Here is a 24,044-nt window from a genome sequence, read left to right on the forward strand (position 1 = left end):
TAGGGTAAAGTTCGTCCTGGGCGGGAATCCTGAGACCTAGTTTACAAGCTAGACGCTACCCTCTAGCCAGACTGGCTTTCCTTTCATTCCATCCTCAAGGATTCCTGAGGTCACTTCAAGGATCGATTTCAAATCGCTCGACCATATCTTTCACGTCAATCATATCCTCATCATCAGGTGCCAATTGTTTCTGTCTACTCAGATCATTCACTTGGATAGCTAGCTGTTCGAATCGTTTCAAATCGAAAGCCCCCGGTTCCTGCGAGCAGAAGATGACTTCATTGACATCGTGTTGCATTTTGATAGCGGCGTAACTTTGAAACAGACGGCGAAGTTTGGAGGTGATGTCCTTGCGAAGATCTGTGGCGCGACAAACGAGGTTCACCAGGAACACACCTGCAACACAAGGAGCTTGATTAGAAATATTAATCCCCCACAAAAACACAAATGTGAAAAAAAGGCCAAGTTCCTATCCAAAAATGTCGGCCTATAAAAGGGGTGATATCAGAAAATTAAGGCCAAGTAGCATTCCCAGTTTTTCGTGCCTGCTGAAAATGCTGAATCTTAATTCCTTCAACCTTATCTCAATTTCAACTTGGCTATGTTTTTTACAGTTCACCTAACTTAGTTAACCTATCGTTCGTCAAGAAAACTCACCTTTTCAAAACAATGATGAATATAATTGACAAGGACACCACCTCCCAATCCTACAATAAGAATATTGGCCTCGGGGGGCAACAGTGCTACGGCCAAATTGAGGAAGATGTGATATTCACAGCTCAAATATGTTAGGTCATTCACCTTTTCTGTCTGGCCGTCCTTGTTGGTCACTGAAAGAAGATACGAATTGATTTCAGGATACTTTCTACTTTTTTAAGTCTTTCTTTCTGATACTTTTTAATCAATATCCCTAGTCCGCTGGTATAGTGATGAAGGCGCTCGCAGTAGTAAGCTCTACTGACTATTAATGTGTTGAAATTAATGAGGATGAATACCCCATGTCTCGATGGAAATTTGACTTCTGGCACTCCCACTTACCAGGCGAGTGCCTTGACTACCATGAGTACCAAGCCGTCGAGGCAGAGCTAAGAATTATCGAGTGTCCCTTTCATAAAGTAGCATGGTAGAAATTTGAAAAAAGTGAGTGTTACAAAAAAAGCACTACTCTTTTCAGCGGCTACTAAGTCCAATAAAACAGACTCAAAAATTTAAAATGTGTAGCTTACTCTTCAAAGCCCTATAGGTATAGGGAGTTCCTCAAACATGTTTTATTACTCCTTATACCCATGGTTATACATAGTTCCCATAGAATCTGACTCACTCACTGAGTAGTCTAGTGAAAAGAGTAGTTCTTTCTAAATTCTAACTCACTCACTCTTTACACATCTCTGGTAGCATGATATCTTCGTACTGACCTTCTTTGAGTCGAATCTCGGACTGAATCACATGTCAAGACGCTCGCCTGGTAAACAGGAGGGCGTGGGTTCAATTCAAGATATGGAATTTCATCCTCAAGATAATTTGAGAATTTTACCACAATAATAGTAGCCTACTACTGGAGTTGAAGGGCTTTTTAGTCCTATGCGAGCAGTATAAATAAGCACTATTATTTTATATAAAAAAAGGGGGGAATGGTCTGAAATTTTGAGCAATATTTAACATTTTATATATTACATATGTCTATGATCCATTTTGTTCCTTTACTGTGGGCTGGACTCCAAAAATTTGGAGCATACACTCCTGTAAGTCACCGTTAGGACTGTCGCTTTAACTGTGTTGAATTCTCATTCCAGGGATCAACATTCAAGTGATCACATTTGAGACGGTCACCACGTTGCCAATTCTCACTCTTCACATCAAAGGTCAGCTGGACATTATCAGTTCCTATTTGAGAACCATAGGCAACGATAGCATCACTCTGGTGGATATTAAGCGAGGTATGACAACACGGTTTAGTTTAGTAGAGGTAGGTATTTAGACCGAGGGTCAAAAAGTCAGTTTAAACTCAGTTTAAGTTTTAATCTCGGTTTAAGCAATCTGATTGGCTAATTTTGGTGTTGTTGGAATTTTTAAAAATCAACCAATGAGATTGCTTAATCCGAGAGTTAAATTTAAACCGAGTTTAAACTCACTTTGTGGCCCGGGCCTTAAAGATTCACCTTCTTAGTTCCACCACACACGTTGGGGTCGTGGAGAGACGTAAATATACCTGGAAGAAGATCTCCTTTCGTCCCGTATTTCTAAAGAATTTCAAGCATCATTTTTCACCCTCATATCTCCTTCTCCCTACACAGGTTCTCTCATCTACCTCCACTGTGACAATGAGGAAGCACCCTCGCTCCGCGCAGCCTGCACCAAATATCTGCTCACTCAAATCATTCGCCATCACCAGTACGTAATACGAATTATCGCACAATTCTCACGCATACATCAGGTCGTGTTCGGACTTCGCATCTTTCTCTGCACCACCCTCCTCTTGGGTGTTCTATGTCAATATGCTTTCACGAATAACACACATATATTATTCGTGATCACCAACGCTGTGACGGTTCTCCAGTTGAATTTCTTCTTCAATTCCGGCTCGGAGATCATTCACACAGGGTACCAGAACATTCACAACTCTCTCTATCAAAACCAGTGGTACACCTTTATATCCGGGGGTGCCCACAACAGAGACGTTGGCAAATTGGCCACCATTATGTTCAGCTTGACAAACGCTAAGAATGACCAGTACTTGACCTTCTGGCAGTTCCACAGGATTGGCTACGTCAACTTTGTCCACTGTCTGAAGGCCACATACTCTGTGTTTCTCATTTTGTTTAAACTCTCATAAACAGCCCTGCTTTATTTACTTATCGCAATAAATGAGGTTATTTCCTCATGGTGTCACCGCCCACACTCGTCGCGCGTTGTACTGAAGAGATTTGATTTGAATATTTCACCCAAGCGAAACATGTTAAAAAAATCGTACATCGAAATATTCGGAATGGAAACGGAATAAATCAAAAAATCAAGTCAATTCTTTCTTGGTCAAAGGAAAAAAATCAATATTATTTCAATGTAAATATTCAATATTCAAAATAGCACAGGTTAATTAAACAAATACACAAAACATTGCAACTTAGTATGTACAACAAAAGTATCTTACCTTTCTACTTTCTCGAATAGAGCTAGGCGCCAGTTCCAGCACTGTTCCACTCAACTCATCCTGAACTGACTTGAGGTCGTAGAGGAAAAAAATCAATATTATTTCAATGTAAATATTCAATATAGCACAGGTTAATTAAACAAATACACAAAACATTGCAACTTAGTATGTACAACAATAGTAGGTATCTTACCTTTCTACTTTCTCGAATAGAGCTAGGCGCCAGTTCCAGCACTGTTCCACTCAACTCATCCTGAACTGACTTGAGGTCGGTGGCAATGTGGCATGCAAGTTAACTCTGCAAAAGATATTTCCCTTGCCAAATAACCTTGATTAAAGGCTTGGAAAAGCTTTTTGGAGTAATTATTGAGAAGTCACAACAATGAAAAAGAAAGCTCCTTTTTGTGTTTAACCTAACCCTATAATAACACTAATCACTGCCCTAATTGTGAAAACTCCTTTTTGCACTTAACCTAATCGTATAATAACACTGGTCACTGCTCGTTTGTGATAGTTCTTTTGGTAGCAATGTTCCATTGACTTGACTTCTGAACAAGTACCCTCTTCAATAGACAGAGATGGACAACCCCACATTGTTCGGAGGAAAAACGACAACAATGAAATTAATGATTCAAAAGCCGAAACTGCCGAAACTAAAAATCGAACGAGAACGAAATGACAGGGTGCATATTTTCAAACATTTTCGGACACCCTATATAAATGCTGTTTTGAAATGTTCAGAATGAAAAGCATGCGTGGCGTGTGATGTTGGAAATATTTATTCATATTAACGGAAAGAAAAGATACATCACGAAATGCATACAAAAATGACGTTTATCATGTGATGCACATAAAGAATTTAAATAAATGGGGAACGTTTCGTTTAATCTTTGTGTACAAACGATGTTTTTGTACATCGTTTGTTAAGTACATTACAGTTAGAAGTTTGTAATATGGTCCACCTCTGTGGCCGAGTGGTCACTGACTCTCAACCCGGAGGTGCTGGGTTTGAAGGCAATAGTCAACAGCATGAGATTGCCCAGATGGTCACCCATCCGGATACTAACCACGAAAACGTTGCTTAACGTGGAGGACACCTCAGAATTGAAGATGTCATGATTGAAGCAATGTTTACAACAAAAAATATTTCTCATTCACCAACACGTGTCAGCTATTTTTCCCTTCTTGGCTCTTTACTCTTCCGTTTTTTTTTCCGGTCAGTTGACATATTTCTCATTCACCAACACGTGTCAGCTATTTTTCCCTTCTTGGCTCTTTACTCTTCCGTTTTTTTTTCCGGTCAGTTGACATGTAGCCCTCACCTTAACATTAGGACCTAGTCGTTCAGTAAACACCCAACCATTGAACTGTCAACTTGTGCTGAAAGTTGTTTTCAAAGTGTCAAGTACTTTTTGAGTATCCATCGGAATTCGGATGCTATTTAAACAATAGCGTTTGCATATTTGTTCCTTTGATGACCTCAATCGTGAGTTAAAAGTGAACAGAGAATTGATTTCACCTGTGTAATAAACGGTATTAGATAACGTAGGCACGTAAGGTATCAACAAAAGGTAGCTATCCACCGTATATTCTGCCCCAGTTTCAGTTGTACTGGGATTGAACTCGGAATAAAACATGAAAATTATAGAAACCCAATGAATGATTTTTCAACAATGATCTCCATTTAAAATTTTCGTGTGTCTTCTGAGAGTGAAATTTCTCGTAACTTTCCATCGCGTCGACTTTTTCAAGCTCTACGTACCTCAGGACATGATGCGGGTAGTGTGATATACCTACCTACCTATACTTTGTGCTTTCTCATATATAATCTACAAGTAAGAGCCAAGGGACAGCAAAATGCCGTCGGTGATAATCAACAATCTGTTCAAAATCAACGAGCTCATCAAGTTGACCAGCAATGATTTCGTCAAACAACGAAATCCTACACGAGCCGAGGATGAGCCTTTGCTTAACAAGAACATTCTGTTTGAGCGAAAGATCATTCAAATCAAGTGCAAATATCAAGTTATCTCTCAGTTTGCCAAGAAGAACTATTTTCTACAGTTACCTTCAGGTAAGAATAGGATGAAATAATACGAATTTTGGGAGATAAACGTATTTCAGGTAGGTATATCTGGCTACGTCGGAGGTCAATCGGCCTCACTAGGACATAATAGAGGGGTTTGACGCAAAAACGACTTACAAGATTTACATGAGTTATGTCCTTTTTGTGCCAAACCCCTCATTATTGTTCCCTACAAGTGACAACATTGAATAAGCCACGAGAAAGTAGGTACTTTTTTGGAGGTAAGCGTTGTAAAAATTTCTAAGTTATTGCTCGACATTTCTGTTTTAGGCACTGGTTGGGACATTTACTGGACAGACAAACAGTTCCTCTCACTCAGACACCTCAAATAGCCTAGTTAGTTTGTTGGGTAGCTCGCCTGCCTTTGGCCAGCGCCTCACTATGAGGTAGACCTGACAAATACACCTGATCAGGTCCGCCTGTCAGGTCTACCTGATAGTGAGTGGTTGGCCTTGTAAGCGCTAGATCGCGTGTTAAATTCATACCCGGGGCGAACTTAATCCTAAAGCGACCAAGTTCCTTTTCGGCTGGCTTTCTCCTATTCTATCCTGCTTTCCTTCTCTCTTCGAGGAAGATAAGACCTCTGTTGTTACAGTTCTCTCTATTAAACTTTTTTTTTTTTATTACTTTCCTTATCCTATATTCCTATAATAAGGAAAGTACATAATGTAATTTTAATAATTATATTCAAGGGAAAAGCATGTTGGACATTGTTACCTTCAAAGGAACTGGCACTTACTCTGCTTTCCGCTCAGCAGTTGCAGCGCCGCATCCAGAATATCATCCTCCAGGAATCGCTTGGGCGGACAGCTCAGTCCTAGACTCGTGTCCTTATTGTCCACATCGAACAGGATCATATCGTACTTGGCATTCCTCTTGACCTCGTCCAGAATGAATTGGATACCGTCCTTGACGTGAATGTCAATGCGAGGCGAGTCCACAAGGCCGAAATACTTGGTGGCCACTTCGCACACGGCAGGGTCGATTTCCACCGACGTGATTTTCACCTGGAGGGGGAATTTAAATTTTGTGAGTCCCTTATGCACATCCCTTTCAGTTTCATAATTCAAATACCTATGTATGTAGTTGTAGATACAGGTGCTTCCGTAAAAGAAGAAGAAAAAGAAGAAGAAGAAGAAGAAGAAGAAGAAGAAAAAAAAAAAAACAAAAAAAAAACAAAGCTGTCATTTTTTATACTCATACAAAAAGAGGGGCCTCTAAAGGCTCGAATGGTCCCAAAATTTCCATTGTGTTGAATATTTTTGCCCAATTTCATTAAAATCGGACAAACCGTTCGATTTGATATGGATGAAAGCAAGCAAAAAAATTCAACACAAAGAAAATTTGTTCACTAGATTTCGGGAAATTGGGTCTTTAGGGGCACCATGGGGACCTTCCTTTTGAGTTTTACAGTTCACCTAACTTAGTCCATTGTGTTGAATATTTTTGCCTAATTTCATCAAAATCGGACAAACCGTTCGATTTGATATGGATGAAAGCAAGCAATAAAATTCAACACAAAGGAAATTTGTTCACTAGATTTCGGGAAATTGGGTCTTTAGGGGCACCATGGGGACCTTCCTTTTGAGTTTTACAGTTCACCTAACTTAGTTAACCTATCGTCAAGAAAACTCACCTTTTCAAAACAATGATGAATATAATTGACAAGGACACCACCTCCCAATCCTACAATAAGAATATTGGCCTGGAGGTAAGCGTTGTAAAAATTTCCAAGTTATTGCTCGACATTTCTGTTTTAGGCACTGGTTGGGACATTTACTGGACAGACAAACAGTTCCTCTCACTCAGACACCTCAAATTCGTCAAGAAAACTCACCTTTTCAAAACAATGATGAATATAATTGACAAGGACACCACCTCCCAATCCTACAATAAGAATATTGGCCTCGGGGGGCAACAGTGCTACGGCCAAATTGAGGAAGATGTGATATTCACAGCTCAAATATGTTAGGTCATTCACCTTTTCTGTCTGGCCGTCCTTGTTGGTCACTGAAAGAAGATACGAATTGATTTCAGGATACTTTCTACTTTTTTAAATCTTTCTTTCTCATACTTTTTAATCAACATCCCTAGTCCGCTGGTATAGTGATGAAGGCGCTCGCAGTAGTAAGCTCTACTGACTATTAAAGTGTTGAAATTAATGAGGATGAATACCCCATCTCTCGATGGAAATTCGACCTCTGGCACTCCCACTTACCAGGCGAGTGCCTTGACTACCATGAGTACCATGCCGTCGAGGCAGAGCCAGGAATTATCGAGTGTCCCTTTCATAAAGTAGCATGGTAGAAATTTGAAAAAAAAAAGTGAGAGTGTTACAAAAAAAGCACTACTCTTTTCAGCGGCTAAGTAATAAGTCCAATGAGACAGACTCAAAAATTTAAAATGTGTAACACACTCTTCAAAACCCTATAGGTATAGGGAGTTCCTGAAACATGTTTTACTCCTTATACCCATAGTTATACATAGTTCCCATAGAATCTGACTCACTCACTGAGTAGTCTAGTGAAAAGAGTAGTTCTTTCTAACTCACTCACTCTTTACACATCTCTGGTAGCATGATATCTTCGTACTGACCTTCTTTGAGTCGAATCTCGGACTGAATCACATCCAACATGTCTAACACTATAGAAAGCACTCAAATTAGCAATAAAGAAATTACCACCCATGTAGAAAATAACAGGTTGGAAGACACTAACAAAGAAAGTGTTGAGAGGGAATTACAAACCAGAACATCAAAAATGGAAGTGCACAATTCAAATGGGAACAATGACCGTGAAACTCTGCGAGATCTGACGAATCAACCGGACAAAACTAAGGAAGATGTTTCGACAAAGTTTGAAAATCTTGCTTTGACACTTTTCCAGAAACACATGCTCTCTTTAGGAGAGCATCTCGAAAAAACGAAATTACCAAACGAAATGACCGAGCAATGTAGCGAAACAAATCACGATACGAAAAATGAAACGACAGAACGAACCAACGAAATAGCAAAGAAAACCGACAATGATTTACAATGAATCACATAGGGTGTCTTCATGAATATGAGTCGTCTCAGTGTCCCTTCACTCCCATCTATATCTTCCACCACATAGCCACCGGACCATTCACTCTCCCCCCTCACCACTTCATGACGCTTTCCAATATCACCACCCAGGGAGAGAAAGGGAACTTTCTGAAATCAGAAGAAACACAAAAGATCAATAACGGGTGCTGTACCCCAGAAACGCTAGACCAAAAATCTAGCAATAACACAAATCCATTTGCTACAGAGAAAACTATAAAGGCGTAAAGCCTAGGACGCGCGACGCGGAGACGCGAAGGCACGTTCAATGCACAGATCCGAATGGATTACCCAAAGTTAAGTAACGTTGCGCGTGGTTGGTATTCAGAAGACTGCATAAAGGCGTAAAGCCTAGGGCGCGCGGCGTGGAGACGCGAAGGCACGTTCAATGCACAGATCCGAATGGATTACCCAAAGTTAAGTAACGTTGCGCGTGGTTGGTATTCAGAAGACTGACATCATTTTTCACCCTCATATCTCCTTCTCCCCATATAGGTTCTCTCATCTACCTCTACTGTGACAATGAGGAAGCACCCTCGCTCCGCGCAGCCTGCACCAAACATCTGCTCACTCAAATCATTCGCCATCACCAGTACGTAATACGAATCATCGCACAATTCTCACGCATACATCAGGTAGTGTTCGGACTTCGCATCTTTCTCTGCACCACCCTCCTCTTGGGTGTTCTATGTCAATATGCTTTCACGAATAACACACATATATTATTCGTGATCACCAACGCTGTGACGGTTCTCCAGTTGAATTTCTTCTTCAATTCCGGCTCGGAGATCATTCACACAGGGTACCAGAACATTCACAACTCTCTCTATCAAAACCAATGGTACACCTTTATATCCGAGCGTACCCACAACAGAGACGTTGGCAAATTGGCCAGCATTATGTTCAGCTTGACAAACGCTAAGAATGACCAGTACTTGACCTTCTGGCAGTTCCACAGGATTGGCTACGTCAACTTTGTCCACCAGAAGACTGACCATTTGGGGAATCGGGTTCTCCTGACCCCACTCAGGCTGGGTGGGATTAATGTGAGGAGACAGGTCGCAGAATGGAATGTAAAAACCCCCGTCACAAAAAAACCTTAACAGTTAACCCTTTTTGTGAACTTAACCCTTTTTGTGAACTTAACCCTTTTTGTGAAGAAAAGGAAAAAAATCACTATTTGGTGTGGCGCTCACCTGGTAAAAGGGAGGGCGTGGGTTCAATCCCAGCCGAGGTATGGAATTTTATCCTCAATTTAATTTGAGAATTTGATCACAGTAATAGTAGTAGCCTACTGCTGGAGTAAAGGGACTTTTCAGTCCTATGCGAGCAGTATAAATAAGCACTATTAATAGGTAGGTAGATAGGTACCTACATAGGCAGGTACCTACATATGTAGGTACCTACATAGGTCTGTAGCCTACTGCTGGAGTAAAGGGACTTTTCAGTCCTATGCGAGCAGTATAAATAAGCACTATTATTATTATTATTATTTTAGCCTTGAAAGCGCAAGGACGCGGGTTCAATTTCCGCCCGGGGCGGATTTTATCTTGAACGCGTAATGTTCGTTCTACGGCTGGCTTTCTCCTATTATGTCTTCCTTCTCTTTTCGCTTTCGGGAAGATAAAACCTTAGTAGTTACAGATCCCTCTATCAAAGCTCATAAAGAAGACAATTAGGGCATACATACCTACCCAGATAAGTTCACTATAACATTCGATTTTTGGATAGCATCGAAACATGGTGTCCAGTTCAGTTCAGTCAAGAATCACAAAATAAAAATTACCTCATGATATAATTGACCGAGGATCAGTGCGAACGACCATAATAAAAGTTAAAGCGGCTAATCGAAAAAACCCTGGCTCTTATCCTGATAAATTCACAGTGTGAACAGGCTCTTATCCTGATAAATTCAGAGTAAAATTACAGGGAGTAGGTACTTTTTGCGCGTATGTTTTTCTTATGAAATCGAATATTTTTCTTATGAATCGAATGAAATCGAGAAGTCTACGGCGGATTACGAGCGAATGTGTCAAATTTCAAAGCCAATAGAAATGGTCATAAAACACAAAGTACTTGTGTAATCAGCGCTCTCCCATAAACACAAATACGGTGTTGGATAAATTTCGATTACCTATTTTGATCGAGGTTGCATTAGAGCATGAGTGCGTGTCACACGTGTTCTTTTCCGACTTGGACTCGAACCTCCAACCTCTAGATCCGAAGTCCAACATCCACTGGCGATGGCACAGGGACATTCAGGTGCCCCCAAATTAGTAATATACTAAAAATTTTATTATCTGTTTATAATTTGTAGGAAGTAGTTAAGTAGTTCCGCAAATAATATTATTAATTTAAAGTCGTATTTCTCCTCTCTCTGTATGAATCACACCCGATAAATGCGAGAGGGGTGTGAAATGTATAATAGTGTAGATACTAGTTGGCACCAATCCAATCTGTGTTCAGCTCAATTAAAATTTGTTTTTCTGGTTAATATCAATTCAATTTCCTCAAAGTGTCATGCATACAAAAATATCAACAACAAAGTAATAGATAATAATGAATCATTTTTAAGAGGTTTGATAGAGGGACCTAACAGACTGTAACTGCTAAGGTCTTATCATCCCGAAATCGAAGAGAGAAGAAAGACAGGATAGGAGAAAGCCAGCAGTCCGAGAACGAAAATTATCCGTTTAGGATAAAATCCTCCCCCAGGCGGGAATCGAACCCGCGGCCTAGCGCTTACAAGGCGGACGCGCTACCAAACAAACTAAAATCCAATCAGATTTCTTGATTTTCGAACAAAATTGCTGGTTAGTTGTCGAACTTCATCCAATTGAATTAATTTTAATCTCAAAATATGTACCGGGTCATCAGATTAGTCCTCAGAAGCTTATATCTAAAGTTCCTTCCTATTCCAGAGAGACTGAGTGGACATTCACAAGTGACGAGGGTAGACAAGTGCTCCTGAGTAACTGTAAAGTAGATCGGCTCACCATAATCACACTTAATAGGAGTCATGAGTTTCCCGACCTCAAGTCAGTTCAGGATGAGTTGAGTGGAACAGTGCTGGAACTGGCGCCTAGCTCTATTCGAGAAAGTAGAAAGGTAAGATACTTTTGTTGTATATGCGCCTACAAGGTATCTTTGTGGGTACCTATTATAATCATTCCTAGATGTTTAGTGATATAGACTTACTTATGGGGAATTAGACTCCACATTAGACATACAAATGAAAATTTAAAAATGTATTTTATTATGTTAAGGCAGTCTCTTCTTGATCCCTTGTGTGCCACATCCATTTTCTACAACTATTGCACTGTAAGTTGGTACTTACCTATCATTTAGAAAAGGGGAAGATTAAAAAAATGCCTATTTATTTTCCACTTGTGAAATTATTTTTCTTTCCAACTTCACAGAAACTTGAAAAACATTGACATGAGTGAAGTTGTCATTAAGAACATGAACAAGAAATATGCCACTGCCAAGAGACCGGGTTTGAGTTTTGAACAGATGGATGCACTGAACACAACCTACGAGAATGAACAGTTCAATGTGGTTCTTGACAAAGGTACACTGGATGCACTTATGCCAGATAACAAACAAGACACTGTGGAGAGAATTGAGAAGCTGTTTAAGGTAAGAGTTAACTTCGGTAATTATTCAGAAGCCATGAATATAAAAAAGAAAGCTCCTTTTTGTGTTTAACCAAACCCTATAATAACACTGGTCACTGTTAACTTGTGACGGCTCCTTTTTGTAGCAATTTTCCATTGAAGGAAGATTGAAGTGACTTCTGAATAAGTACCTTATCTTCTTCCCCTGTTGAAAAAAAAAAACTTTTTATTTTTATTTTGTAGCAGTAAAAAAACTGCTAAATCAGACTTGTTTGGTCTGTGCCATAGCATGCCCATCCTGTAGTATGCCTCTCCTCAGATGAGCAAAAGGTACTTCACTTTTAGGTGCTGGATTAACACAAGAACATCAGAAAATAACCCTTTGAGATATTTGCAATTGAAAAACGATTTCTTTTCTTTTTTTTATATAGTCGATTTTTAATTTTAAATAAGCCCATGTTTTCTTTGCAGGAAGTTGACAGGATACTCAAGCAAGGTGGCCGTTACATAGTGATTAGTTTACTACAAGATCATATTGTACAGTTTTTAGTCAGTTATTTCCATTCACTCGGATGGATGTTGAGAATCAGCCGGTGTAGAGAGGCAGAACATGCGGCTGGCAGAAGTCTGATACAGCCTGTCTTTGTAGTCATTGTTACCAAGTTCAAAAAGATTCCCAATATTACACCAGTAAGTTTTGTGTCCAAATTTGGTGAGTTTATATGTATTTTTTATACCTTCACCTTTTTCCTTATTGTTTTTGACTGAACGGAATGTTAGATTTTTGAGAGGGAGAGAGGTTTCACAGAGGGAACTCTTATTGTCCCGCAAACGGAGGGAGAACACAGGATAGGAAAAAGCCAGGTCTGTTCAGAATAAAAATCTGCCCCGAGTGGGGTAGATTTCATCCTGAATGGATAATGTTCGTTCTCGAACGGCTGGCTTTCTCCTATCCTGTCTTCTTCCTTCTCTCTTCGATTTCGGGACGATAAGACCTTATCTGAATTGGGGTCTTGGCCTTGAGCTTTGGCATATAGGTATTTCAAATGGGACGAACTTAAAAAAATACTTTATGTATAATGGTTATATTAATAGGTAGGATTACTCTTTGTATGTTTTTCTAAATTTATAAGTATGTATTGTATTGTGCCTTTAAATGACCACCAAATAAAGGTTTATTTATTTATACTGCTCGCATAGATCTAAAAAGCCCTTCAACTCCAGTAGTAGGCTACTATTATTGTGGTCAAATTCTCAAATTATCTTGAGGATGAAATTCCATACCTGGAATTGAACCCACGCCCTCCTGTTTACCAGGCGAGCGTCTTGATCACTACACCACCGAGGAAAATTTAAGTAGGCAGTGAAGATATAAATATTTCAATCTCATTAGTAACTAACGAGGTTTGGTCTCCACTTTCATACCTGTACTATTTACTTATGTTATGTTTAACAATGGATACTTACAAGCTACAAACAATGGATGCATGTTAATAGTTCATACCTGTATACAAGACCAAGAGAAATCCAAGCTCATAATATGGCGTCACCGAATAATCAAACGGAGCCAGAAACTCGACCGAATAACGGCGTGTCGGATTGGTCCTGTTATACACCATCTCCTCCTCCTTGGAAACGGTCTGGATGAGGAACGGCTGCACCATGAACATCACATAGCTGGAAAGAAGTAGAACCGAGGACACAAGGGAAAACCAAACCTCCGAACGGAGACAAGCGCGAGAAACGTTCCTATTGGAGGTGATGAAGTTATGTGCGATATCCGCGAGGAGGTGCTTCCTCTTGTCGTAAATGAGGAGGTAAACATTGTAGTCTATGTAGATCGTAAAACAGTAGATGGCGATGAAGTATTGGAGGTAGAACACCTTGTAGTCTTTGGAGGTGATGAACAGGAGATTGAGAATTGTGGAGAAGGAAACCAGAGAGAACAGGAAGTAGTGGACATAGAAAATTACCTTTTTGAGGTTGGTCTTCCACCTAGAGTCTTCTGATGAGGGAAAGATGAGGCCGAAAGTTTGGTAGTAAAATTGGGTGAAGAGGAGACAGGAGTAGTGATTGGTATTGAGTTGATTTTCGATGTAGGAGTTGATTTTATTGAAAACGTATTGTTTCATTCTTTAAGGTGAGCAGAACCTTCTTAGCCAGGAAAGAGTAAAGGATGATAAAATACTGGTAACAGATATAAAGAATTGATTAAGGTTCCGCAATTTAATATCAAATTATGATCTAACGGAAAGAGTAAAGGATGATAAAATACTGGTAACAGATATAAAGAATTGATTAAGGTTCCGCAATTTAATATCAAATTATGATCTAACACAAAATTTAGGAGTGTAGGACTTGTGGAGGTTGGGAAATGAAGTTCGCGAACCTAAATAGTTTTCTGCTACCATGAAAATCTTCCAACCCCAACAAAAGCTTGTTTAGAAGTGGTGCATGTTTTGTGGTAGCAGGAAAGAAAAACAAATAAATGAAAAGTCCCAAATTCTTTTTAAATTACAGCACAAAATTTTCTCCTATTTAACCTATTTTTCATCGGATATCAGTAAAAATTTAGTCGTATCTAATTCACATAGTCTGCTGCTTTAGCAAAATAAATTTGCGCTTTAATGTTGCTACATTTTTGGTCTAGCCTTCCTTGGGGTACGACACCTGTTGTTGATTTATCCGCAAATTTACATATTACATAATGATTATCATTTTGACATTGTGTCGCTATTCGTTTAGTTTTGAGGAAGTACCTATCCGAACGGAAACTTTAAACTTGCACAAAAGAAATAAATTTGCGCTTTAATGTTGCTACATTTTTGGTCTAGCCTTCCTTGGGGTACGACACCTGTTGTTTATTTATCCGCAAATTTAAATAATGATTATCATTTTGACATTGTGTCGCTATTCGTTTAGTTTTGAGGAAGTACCTATCCGAACGGAAACTTTAAACTTGCACAAAACTTTTCCAGATTTCAATCATGAGTCAGCAAATACCGCACGCACTATTTACGCATTTTTTTTCATTTATAAATAAACAGTTTTGTTTGTAAAACACCAAGTCATGGTACATTGTGCTTGACCTACTTCTGAACTAAAGTAAACCCAAAATAGAAGGTACATGTTTTTTTTTTTTTTTTTTTTTTTTTTTTTTTTTTTTAAAGTGCCGAGGGCATCACTTTGCAATACTTCAAGGTATCACATTCTTTTACATCCATGCCTATCCAAAAACGGCAAAGTTTGGTTATAAAATTTCCACCCTGGCCGGCATTCAAACCCAGCACCTCCGGGTTGAGAGTCAGTGACCACTCGGCCACAGAGGTGGACCATATTACAAACTTCTAACTGTAATGTACTTAACAAACGATGTACAAAAACATCGTTTGTACACAAAGATTAAACGAAACGTTCCCCATTTATTTAAATTCTTTATGTGCATCACATGATAAACGTCATTTTTGTATGCATTTCGTGATGTATCTTTTCTTTCCGTTAATATGAATAAATATTTCCAACATCACACGCCACGCATGCTTTTCATTCTGAACATTTCAAAACAGCATTTATATAGGGTGTCCGAAAATGTTTGAAAATATGCACCCTGTCATTTCGTTCGATTTTTAGTTTCGGGTTTGAATCATTGATTTCATTGTTGTCGTTTTTCCTCTGAACAATGTGGGGTTGTCCATCTCTGTCTATTGAAGAGGGTACTTGTTCAGAAGTCAAGTCAATGGAACATTGCTACCAAAAGAAATATCACAAACGAGCAGTGACCAGTGTTATTATACGATTAGGTTAAGTGCAAAAAGGAGTTTTCACAATTAGGGCAGTTATTAGTGTTATTATAGGGTTAGGTTAAACACAAAAAGGAGCTTTCTTTTTTATTGTTGTGACTTCTGAATAATTACTCCAAAAAGCTTTTCCAAGCCTTTAATCAAGGTTATTTGGCAAGGGAAATAATCTTGCCCTCACTGAGTTCATTCCAGGTGTTTTCTGCGTCTTTTGCACAGTTAACTTGCATGCCACATTGCCATATAATCTTGCCGCTAATTATCATGCAACCTCGATCAAAATAGGTAATCGAAATTTATCCAACACCGTATTTGTGTTTATGGGAGAGCGCTGATTACACAAGTACTTTGTATTTTATGACCATTTCTATTGGCTTTGAAATTTGACACATTCGCTCGTAATCCGCCGTAGACTACTCGATTTCATTCGATTCATAAGAAAAAATATTCGATTTCATAGGAAAAACATACGCGCAAAAAGTACCTACTCCCTGTAATTTTACTCTGAATTTATCAGGATAAGAGCCTGTTCACACTGAATTTATCAGGATAAGAGGCAGGGTTTTTTCGATTAGCCGCTTTAACTTTTATTATGGTCGTTCGCGCTGATCCTCGGTCGTTTATATCATGAGGTAATTTTTATTTTGTGATTCTTGACTGAACCGGACACCATGTTTCGATGCTATCCAAAAATCGAATGTTATAGTGACCTTATCTGGGTAGGTATGTATGCCCTAATTGTCTTTTTTTAAGAGCTTTGATAGAGGGATCTGTAACTACTAAGGTTTTATCTTCCCGAAAGCGAAAAGAGAAGGAAGACATAATAGGAGAAAGCCAGCCACAGAAAAACATTAATATCATACGGAAAGGTACTTGTGTTATTTTCGTTAGCGTTTTATTAAACAATTTTGACAAATATATTGCATTTTAGATGCTCTCCCTTCAACATATGAGTCAAGGGAGTTATTACCGTGCAACTTACGAGTATTTTCTCCCTCTTTTTTTTGAACATTTTTGAAGTAGAGTCGAACCTGTCTAAGTGGGAATCCAAGGGACTGACAATTTTTTTCCCACTTATACATGTTTCCCAGTCAAAAAGTTTCCCACTTAGAGAGATTGCCGTTTTCCTTTTCCCACTTATAGAGGTAAATGTGAACACTGGTTTGGAGGAAGAGGAATCTGTCAGTAAGGGTTACTATGCTTTCCTACAAATTCCCACTTACAGAGGTCCGCTGAAGGCTCCGGACCTAGGAAAAAGGCAACCTTTCCCACTTACAGAGGCTCCGGACCAAGTATCTAGAAAAAGTCATTCCCACTTATAGAGGGTCGATTTTCCCATTTAAACAGGTTTTTAGTAAAAAATGAAGGGGCCACGATTTTTTCCCCAGTTATCCAGGTTTCCCACTTCGACAGGTTCGACCGTACCTACACTTTTAGAATACGTCATTATATGATACCCAAGTAAATATTATCCGTCTATACTTAATATAAGTTGAACTCAAACTTCTGCTTATCTTTACTTTTTATAATAACTTATATTATGTATTAATAAGAATGAGTAAAAACAGCATATTCCACAGCGAAGAGTTGTGCTATTATCACACAGGCACTACTTGGAAGCAATTTACCATAAGAATGTGATAGCAAAACAGCATAGGAAGCACATTTTATGTGTTTACAACTGATACAGTTTTATCAAAAACATAGTTAACAAGAAACGATTGCCAATTTTTTTCTTAATTTTAACAAGGCATTTTAACAATACGAGTAATAATTAGATTTTATATCAGAAAATACTCGAGTTTTAATTTAAAGGAATTTTAATTGTGTTAAGCATAGGTAAATAAATGCTTGTCACATCGTTCCCCACTTAGTTCCCCTTGATAAAATTGTCTTGACTTGACTAGGACTCGAACCACCCACCTCCGGATTCGAAGTCCCTCGCTTTAACCACTACAACAGTGAGGTTGGTTTTACTATTAATGAGATTCTATATTATCATCCAGCATCCAGCCAGCCTAGGTAGGCGACTTAGGAGAGGTAGCACCCCTGTCTTGTAAGCGCTACATCGCGGGATCGTTTATCTTTAACAGATAAAGTTCTTTTTCGGAACGGCTTACTTTCTCCCATCCTATCCTATTGAACTGTTAATGGACACAACTTTTTCTAAGCTGACAGTTTCAATGAAGTACTACTATCCTCCTCTCTTCGATTTCGGAAAGATGAGACCTCCGTTTTACACTTCTCCTATCAAATCTCTCTCTTTTTTTTTAATAATAGAACACGTTCATTGTACCATAATATCATAAAGAATAATTATTTTGAATTTTATATGATTTAGATTAGAAATTGACCATTGTACTTTCATGTATTTTATGAGCAAATAAAACGTATATTCTATTCTATTTTTTTTTTTTTTTTTTTTGCATTTTCAATACATAATGATCAAAATCAAAACTGATAAATCTGTGTGCGAGTAATCTCAATCTCTCACTTCACTCGAGCTTCAAGTTCACAGCATAAACCAGTGCTTCTCAAAGGTGTTGCCACCGCGGCACAATTTTCAGGACTCCAATATTTCCGGTGTACATCCACCCCCAGCACATTAATGTTGTATAAGGGTGGACATATTATTTTAATAGCGTCGCAGGCTTTTTTTTAATTTGACCTTTCTTTTTCTCAACAGTTTTGTGATCTTTTTCTCACTTGTCATTCTCTATTATTTTTTTTTTTTAATCCCAAATCTCGTGGCACACTTAAGGGGACCTTGCGGCACACAGTTTGAGAAGCACCGGCATAGACTCACCTGCCCTGTGGAATAATAAACGCAGCATAGCTCATATCATCCGTACTCTTCGTGCTAGGCTTATCAATCACCACCAGCGTGTAGCGCGGTACGTCAGGGTTCTGAGGCGAGTATACATCCAAAGTGAGAGGCCCGGTGGACGAGATGTTGCTACTGCTTAGACCACAACACAGGAGGGCTACTTGCTGCTCGGTGCGAACGGCGGAGATCACGTCAGCGGGCGATGGCAGACGGTGTAGCTTGTCTCCGTTGAAGTTGACTTCTAATACCTGAAGGGTAAAGGGTAGAAGGAAACAAGGTTATTTGAGCATTCTTTAGATTTTAGACTATTAATTGATTGAACTTACTTGGAACCTTGGAAGTTACATTATAAAGCCAGATTCGAACCACCAACCTCCAAGTTCAAAGTCCACCACTGAGGTTTTTGTAGTGGTTAGCATGGTGGACTTTGAATCTGGAGGTTGGTGGTTCGAATCCAAGTCAGGTCATAAAATTTAGCGTATTGTTTTAAGCGGGGAACTACAGTTTTGACCAGCATTTATGCTTCACACAGTTAAAATTCCTTTATAAAGCCAAATTTAGACAATACAAGTCATGTTCGCGAGAGCCCTAACTCGATGGTGTAGTGGTCAAGGCGCTCACAGGTTTAATCCCAGCCAAGGCATGCAATTTTGTCACCATTCATTTGAGAATTGGACCACATATAATTATAACCTTCAAGGGTTATGTGGTAGAGAACGCTTCTGGTGTTTGACCTCGCCTAGTGATTGGTTAACTTCCACTCAAAAGACCATTTTTTTTTTAGAGGCAGTTTGATACAAGAAAATAGAAAACTTTTCTCTTGTGCAAAGAAGATTCACAAAATGACCCTCCAATCCCACAATAAACTTACTGGTGTAATATTGGGAATCTTTTTGAACTTGGTAACAATGACTACAAAGACAGGCTGTATCAGACTTCTGCCAGCCGCATGTTCTGCCTCTCTACACCGGCTGATTCTCAACATCCATCCGAGTGAATGGAAATAACTGACTAAAAACTGTACAATATGATCTTGTAGTAAACTAATCACTATGTAACGGCCACCTTGCTTGAGTATCCTGTCAACTTCCTGCAAAGAAAACATGGGCTTATTTAAAATTAAAAATCGACTATATAAAAAAAAGAAAAGAAATCGTTTTTCAATTGCAAATATCTCAAAGGGTTATTTTCTGATGTTCTTGTGTTAATCCAGCACCTAAAAGTGAAGTACCTTTTGCTCATCTGAGGAGAGGCATACTACAGGATGGGCATGCTATGGCACAGACCAAACAAGTCTGATTTAGCAGTTTTTTTACTGCTACAAAATAAAAATAAAAAGTTTTTTTTTTTCAACAGGGGAAGAAGATAAGGTACTTATTCAGAAGTCACTTCAATCTTCCTTCAATGGAAAATTGCTACAAAAAGGAGCCGTCACAAGTTAACAGTGACCAGTGTTATTATAGGGTTTGGTTAAACACAAAAAGGAGCTTTCTTTTTTATATTCATGGCTTCTGAATAATTACCGAAGTTAACTCTTACCTTAAACAGCTTCTCAATTCTCTCCACAGTGTCTTGTTTGTTATCTGGCATAAGTGCATCCAGTGTACCTTTGTCAAGAATCACATTGAACTGTTCATTCTCGTAGGTTGTGTTCAGTGCATCCATCTGTTCAAAACTCAAACCTGGTCTCTTGGCAGTGGCATATTTCTTGTTCATGTTCTTAATGACAACTTCACTCATGTCAATGTTTTTCAAGTTTCTGTGAAGTTGGAAAGAAAAATAATTTCATGAGTGGAAAATAAATAGGCATTTTTTTAATCTGCTCCTTTTTTAAATGATATTTAAGTACCAACTTACAGTGCAATAGTCCTAGAAAATGGATGCGGCACACAAGGGATCAAGAAGAGACTGCCTTAACATAATAAAATACATTTTTAAATTTTCAATTGTATGTCTAATGTGGAGTCTAATTCCCCATAAGTCTATATCACTAAACATCTAGGAATGATTATAATAGGTACCCACAAAGATACCTTGTAGGTGCATACTACCTACTAATAATAAAAGCTACTTAAATAAATCACTACCAATGAAACTCACTTGTATCCACCATCATAAAGGTCTGCACTGAGCTTGGAATTTCCACACCCAATGTTCAAAATGTTGTCCGATACTTTCATGTATTTGTTGATGGTGGAACACAACTCCACATACTCTCCATACCTGAGAGAAAAAAATGAGAGGTGAGAATTTCAATATCGATCAGTGCCATGTGTAGTGAGGCTACAACCAAGGATATTTACCAGCTCCCATAGCTCTTACTTTCATGTATTTGTTGATGGTGGAACACAACTCCACATACTCTCCATACCTGAGAGAAAAAAAATGAGAGGTGAGAATTTCAATATCGATCAGTGCCATGTGTAGTGAGGCTACAACCAAGGATATTTACCAGCTCCCATAGCTCACAGGTAGAATGTTGGACTCGTAATCTAAGAGGCTGGGGTTCAAGCAAATATTTAATTTAAGTAGTATCATGTTAAGGTTGATGTCTTTTATATCTATAATGTTCTACCATATTTATAAAGTTTTGGAGCATTTGAATACCTCTTAATAAGTGATCCTCTGAGACCAGCTCCACACAACACTACAAGATTTCCTGACCCTGCTCTGAGGACTTGCCTGCCAATATTACTGGCTATCTAACAAATGAAGCAGTAGTTTTCTTTTTGAAACCATTAACCTGATATTACTCAGTTTTCATACATGTGTGCAACATTCCTTACCATTCAAAAGCCTTGTCTCCTCTCTTCTTGAAAAACTTGTCCCAGTATTCTGTCTCAGTGAATTCCGACTTGGTTTTGGGAAGTAAATTAAACATGATTCAAAACTGCGGCTTTAAACACTTGGAATGAAACAAAAGTTCATGAAAAACACCAACGTTTAAAGGGAAAAATTAAGCATGGTGCTACTGCAGAAGTCTGTGTTTAGACACACACTGTGAACAAAATTTGCATGATTTTGATAAGCTGAATCAAAAATACTACTGATTATGAGTACTTGAAAACTTTTTTCTAATCTAGAAAGTCTCTAGTTCTAAAGTTCAACTTTTATCAGCCTCTTATCTTTTCTTTCTGATAAACTTATGACACCCGCGACATGTCACGCGATTTGAAATCACGCGGCTATTTCAAACCCACCAATCAGAGCGCAGAGATTTGTAAACATCCGATTGAATAAAGCTCCGTTTACACGATCAACGTGTGACGATCGCTCAAAGCTCCAGGCCAGGGCTTACCAAGTCGAAAATCTATCCGTTAGATTCTCAGAAGTTTACGGTCAAATTTAAAGTAAAATGAGAATAGTCCATATTTTGAGCTATGGCTAGCTGATGTGGACAAAAAAGTAGGTACCTAAAAAAAAAAAAAAAAAAAAAACCGTATAGGTATAGTGTAGGTACCTATCTAATTAGGTAGGTACTTCGGTAAGAGTTGGGTACCTACACAATCAGATTTGGCTAGGTAATCTCAATAGGTACCTACTACTTACCTGCCTCGGTGGTGTAGTGGTCAAGGCGCTCGCCTGGTAAACAGGAGGGCGTGGGTTCAATCCCAGCCGAGGTATGGAATTTTATCCTCAATATAGGTAATTTGAGAATTTGACCCTAATAATAGTAGTAGCCTACTGCTGGAGTAAAGGGACTTTTCAGTCCTATGCGAGCAGGTATAAATAAGCACTATTATTATTATTTATTACCTACCTACTTACGTCTACGAATATGACTACTTCAACTCACTAATTTGATCTTCCTAATTGGTAGGTAGAGCGATAATAAGCTTGCTCATTATTTATTAAAGTGGGTATTGTTTTACATTATGTAGTAATATTTGTAGTGCAAAGGAAGGTACCTTAATAGAAACTTCTGTAGGTAGAATAGGGTGATACTTTTTTTTACATTTATTGACGGATACATCCATTATATAATATGTGAGTACATTAAACTAACATAATCTAAACTAAAGTCTTAAACGTATTCATCGAGGTTTGATAGAGGGAACTGTAACTGCTAATATTTATCGTCCCGAAATCGAAGAGAGAAGGAAGACAGGATAGGAGAAAGCCAGCTGTACCGAGAACGAATATTACCCGTTCAGGATAACATCCGCCTCAGCGGATTGATTGAACTTACTTGGAACCTTGGAAGTCACATTATAAAGCCAGATTCGAACCACCAACCTCCAAATTCAAAGTCCACCACTGAGGTTTTTGTAGTGGTTAGCATGGTGGACTTTGAATCTGGAGGTTGGTGGTTCGAATTCAAGTCAGGTCATAAAATTTAGCGTATTGTTTTAAGCGGGGAACTACAGTTTTGACCAGCATTTATGCTTCACACAGTTAAAATTCCTTTATAAAGCCAAATTTAGACAATACAAGTCATGTTCGCGAGAGCCCTAACTCGATGGTGTAGTGGTCAAGGCGCTCACAGGTTTAATCCCAGCCAAGGCATGCAATTTTGTCACCATTCATTTGAGAATTGGACCACATATAATTATAACCTTCAAGGGTTATGTGGTAGAGAACGCTTCTGGTGTTTGACCTCGCCTAGTGATTGGTTAACTTCCACTCAAAAGACCATTTTTTTTTTAGAGGCAGTTTGATACAAGAAAATAGAAAACTTTTCTCTTGTGCAAAGAAGATTCACAAAATGACCCTCCAATCCCACAATAAACTTACTGGTGTAATATTGGGAATCTTTTTGAACTTGGTAACAATGACTACAAAGACAGGCTGTATCAGACTTCTGCCAGCCGCATGTTCTGCCTCTCTACACCGGCTGATTCTCAACATCCATCCGAGTGAATGGAAATAACTGACTAAAAACTGTACAATATGATCTTGTAGTAAACTAATCACTATGTAACGGCCACCTTGCTTGAGTATCCTGTCAACTTCCTGCAAAGAAAACATGGGCTTATTTAAAATTAAAAATCGACTATATAAAAAAAAGAAAAGAAATCGTTTTTCAATTGCAAATATCTCAAAGGGTTATTTTCTGATGTTCTTGTGTTAATCCAGCACCTAAAAGTGAAGTACCTTTTGCTCATCTGAGGAGAGGCATACTACAGGATGGGCATGCTATGGCACAGACCAAACAAGTCTGATTTAGCAGTTTTTTTACTGCTACAAAATAAAAATAAAAAGTTTTTTTTTTTCAACAGGGGAAGAAGATAAGGTACTTATTCAGAAGTCACTTCAATCTTCCTTCAATGGAAAATTGCTACAAAAAGGAGCCGTCACAAGTTAACAGTGACCAGTGTTATTATAGGGTTTGGTTAAACACAAAAAGGAGCTTTCTTTTTTATATTCATGGCTTCTGAATAATTACCGAAGTTAACTCTTACCTTAAACAGCTTCTCAATTCTCTCCACAGTGTCTTGTTTGTTATCTGGCATAAGTGCATCCAGTGTACCTTTGTCAAGAACCACA

At 38.6% G+C, this 24,044-nt stretch overlaps 2 protein-coding genes and 1 long non-coding RNA gene across 3 annotated transcripts in view; all 3 read right to left on the bottom strand.

The window, feature by feature from the left end:
* On the bottom strand, positions 1-21,715 carry LOC103521483 (methyltransferase-like protein 13). The gene is made up of 13 exons (XM_026829741.1): positions 21,344-21,715; positions 20,658-20,780; positions 20,097-20,316; positions 19,429-19,647; positions 18,537-18,805; positions 13,446-13,928; positions 11,755-11,926; positions 9,057-9,347; positions 8,278-8,427; positions 7,830-7,860; positions 7,072-7,244; positions 5,974-6,241; positions 1-396 (listed from the first exon to the last, which is right to left on the bottom strand). The coding sequence occupies exons 1-13, from the start codon at positions 21,436-21,438 to the stop codon at positions 116-118; spliced, it is 2,775 nt and encodes a 924-aa protein (XP_026685542.1). The 5' UTR covers positions 21,439-21,715; the 3' UTR covers positions 1-115.
* On the bottom strand, positions 654-1,457 carry LOC113471969. Its single transcript, XR_003394473.1, has 2 exons — positions 1,416-1,457; positions 654-830 (listed from the first exon to the last, which is right to left on the bottom strand). It is a non-coding gene; the product is annotated as an uncharacterized LOC113471969 (long non-coding RNA).
* Positions 21,716-23,255: 1,540 nt separating the features above from the next.
* The window catches only part of LOC103521580 (methyltransferase-like protein 13), a 3,684-nt gene continuing 2,895 nt past the window's right edge, over positions 23,256-24,044 (bottom strand). The window contains exons 5-6 of the mRNA XM_026829790.1: positions 23,960-24,044; positions 23,256-23,510 (exon numbers count right to left, since the gene is read on the bottom strand). The exon at positions 23,960-24,044 is cut by the window's right edge and continues 135 nt beyond it. Coding sequence (XP_026685591.1) covers positions 23,256-23,510; positions 23,960-24,044 — 340 coding nt within the window. The remainder of the gene's footprint in view (positions 23,511-23,959) is intronic.

Source organism: Diaphorina citri, unplaced genomic scaffold, assembly GCF_000475195.1.
Source record: "Diaphorina citri unplaced genomic scaffold, Diaci psyllid genome assembly version 1.1 scaffold4, whole genome shotgun sequence".
Lineage (NCBI taxonomy): Eukaryota > Metazoa > Arthropoda > Insecta > Hemiptera > Psyllidae > Diaphorina > Diaphorina citri.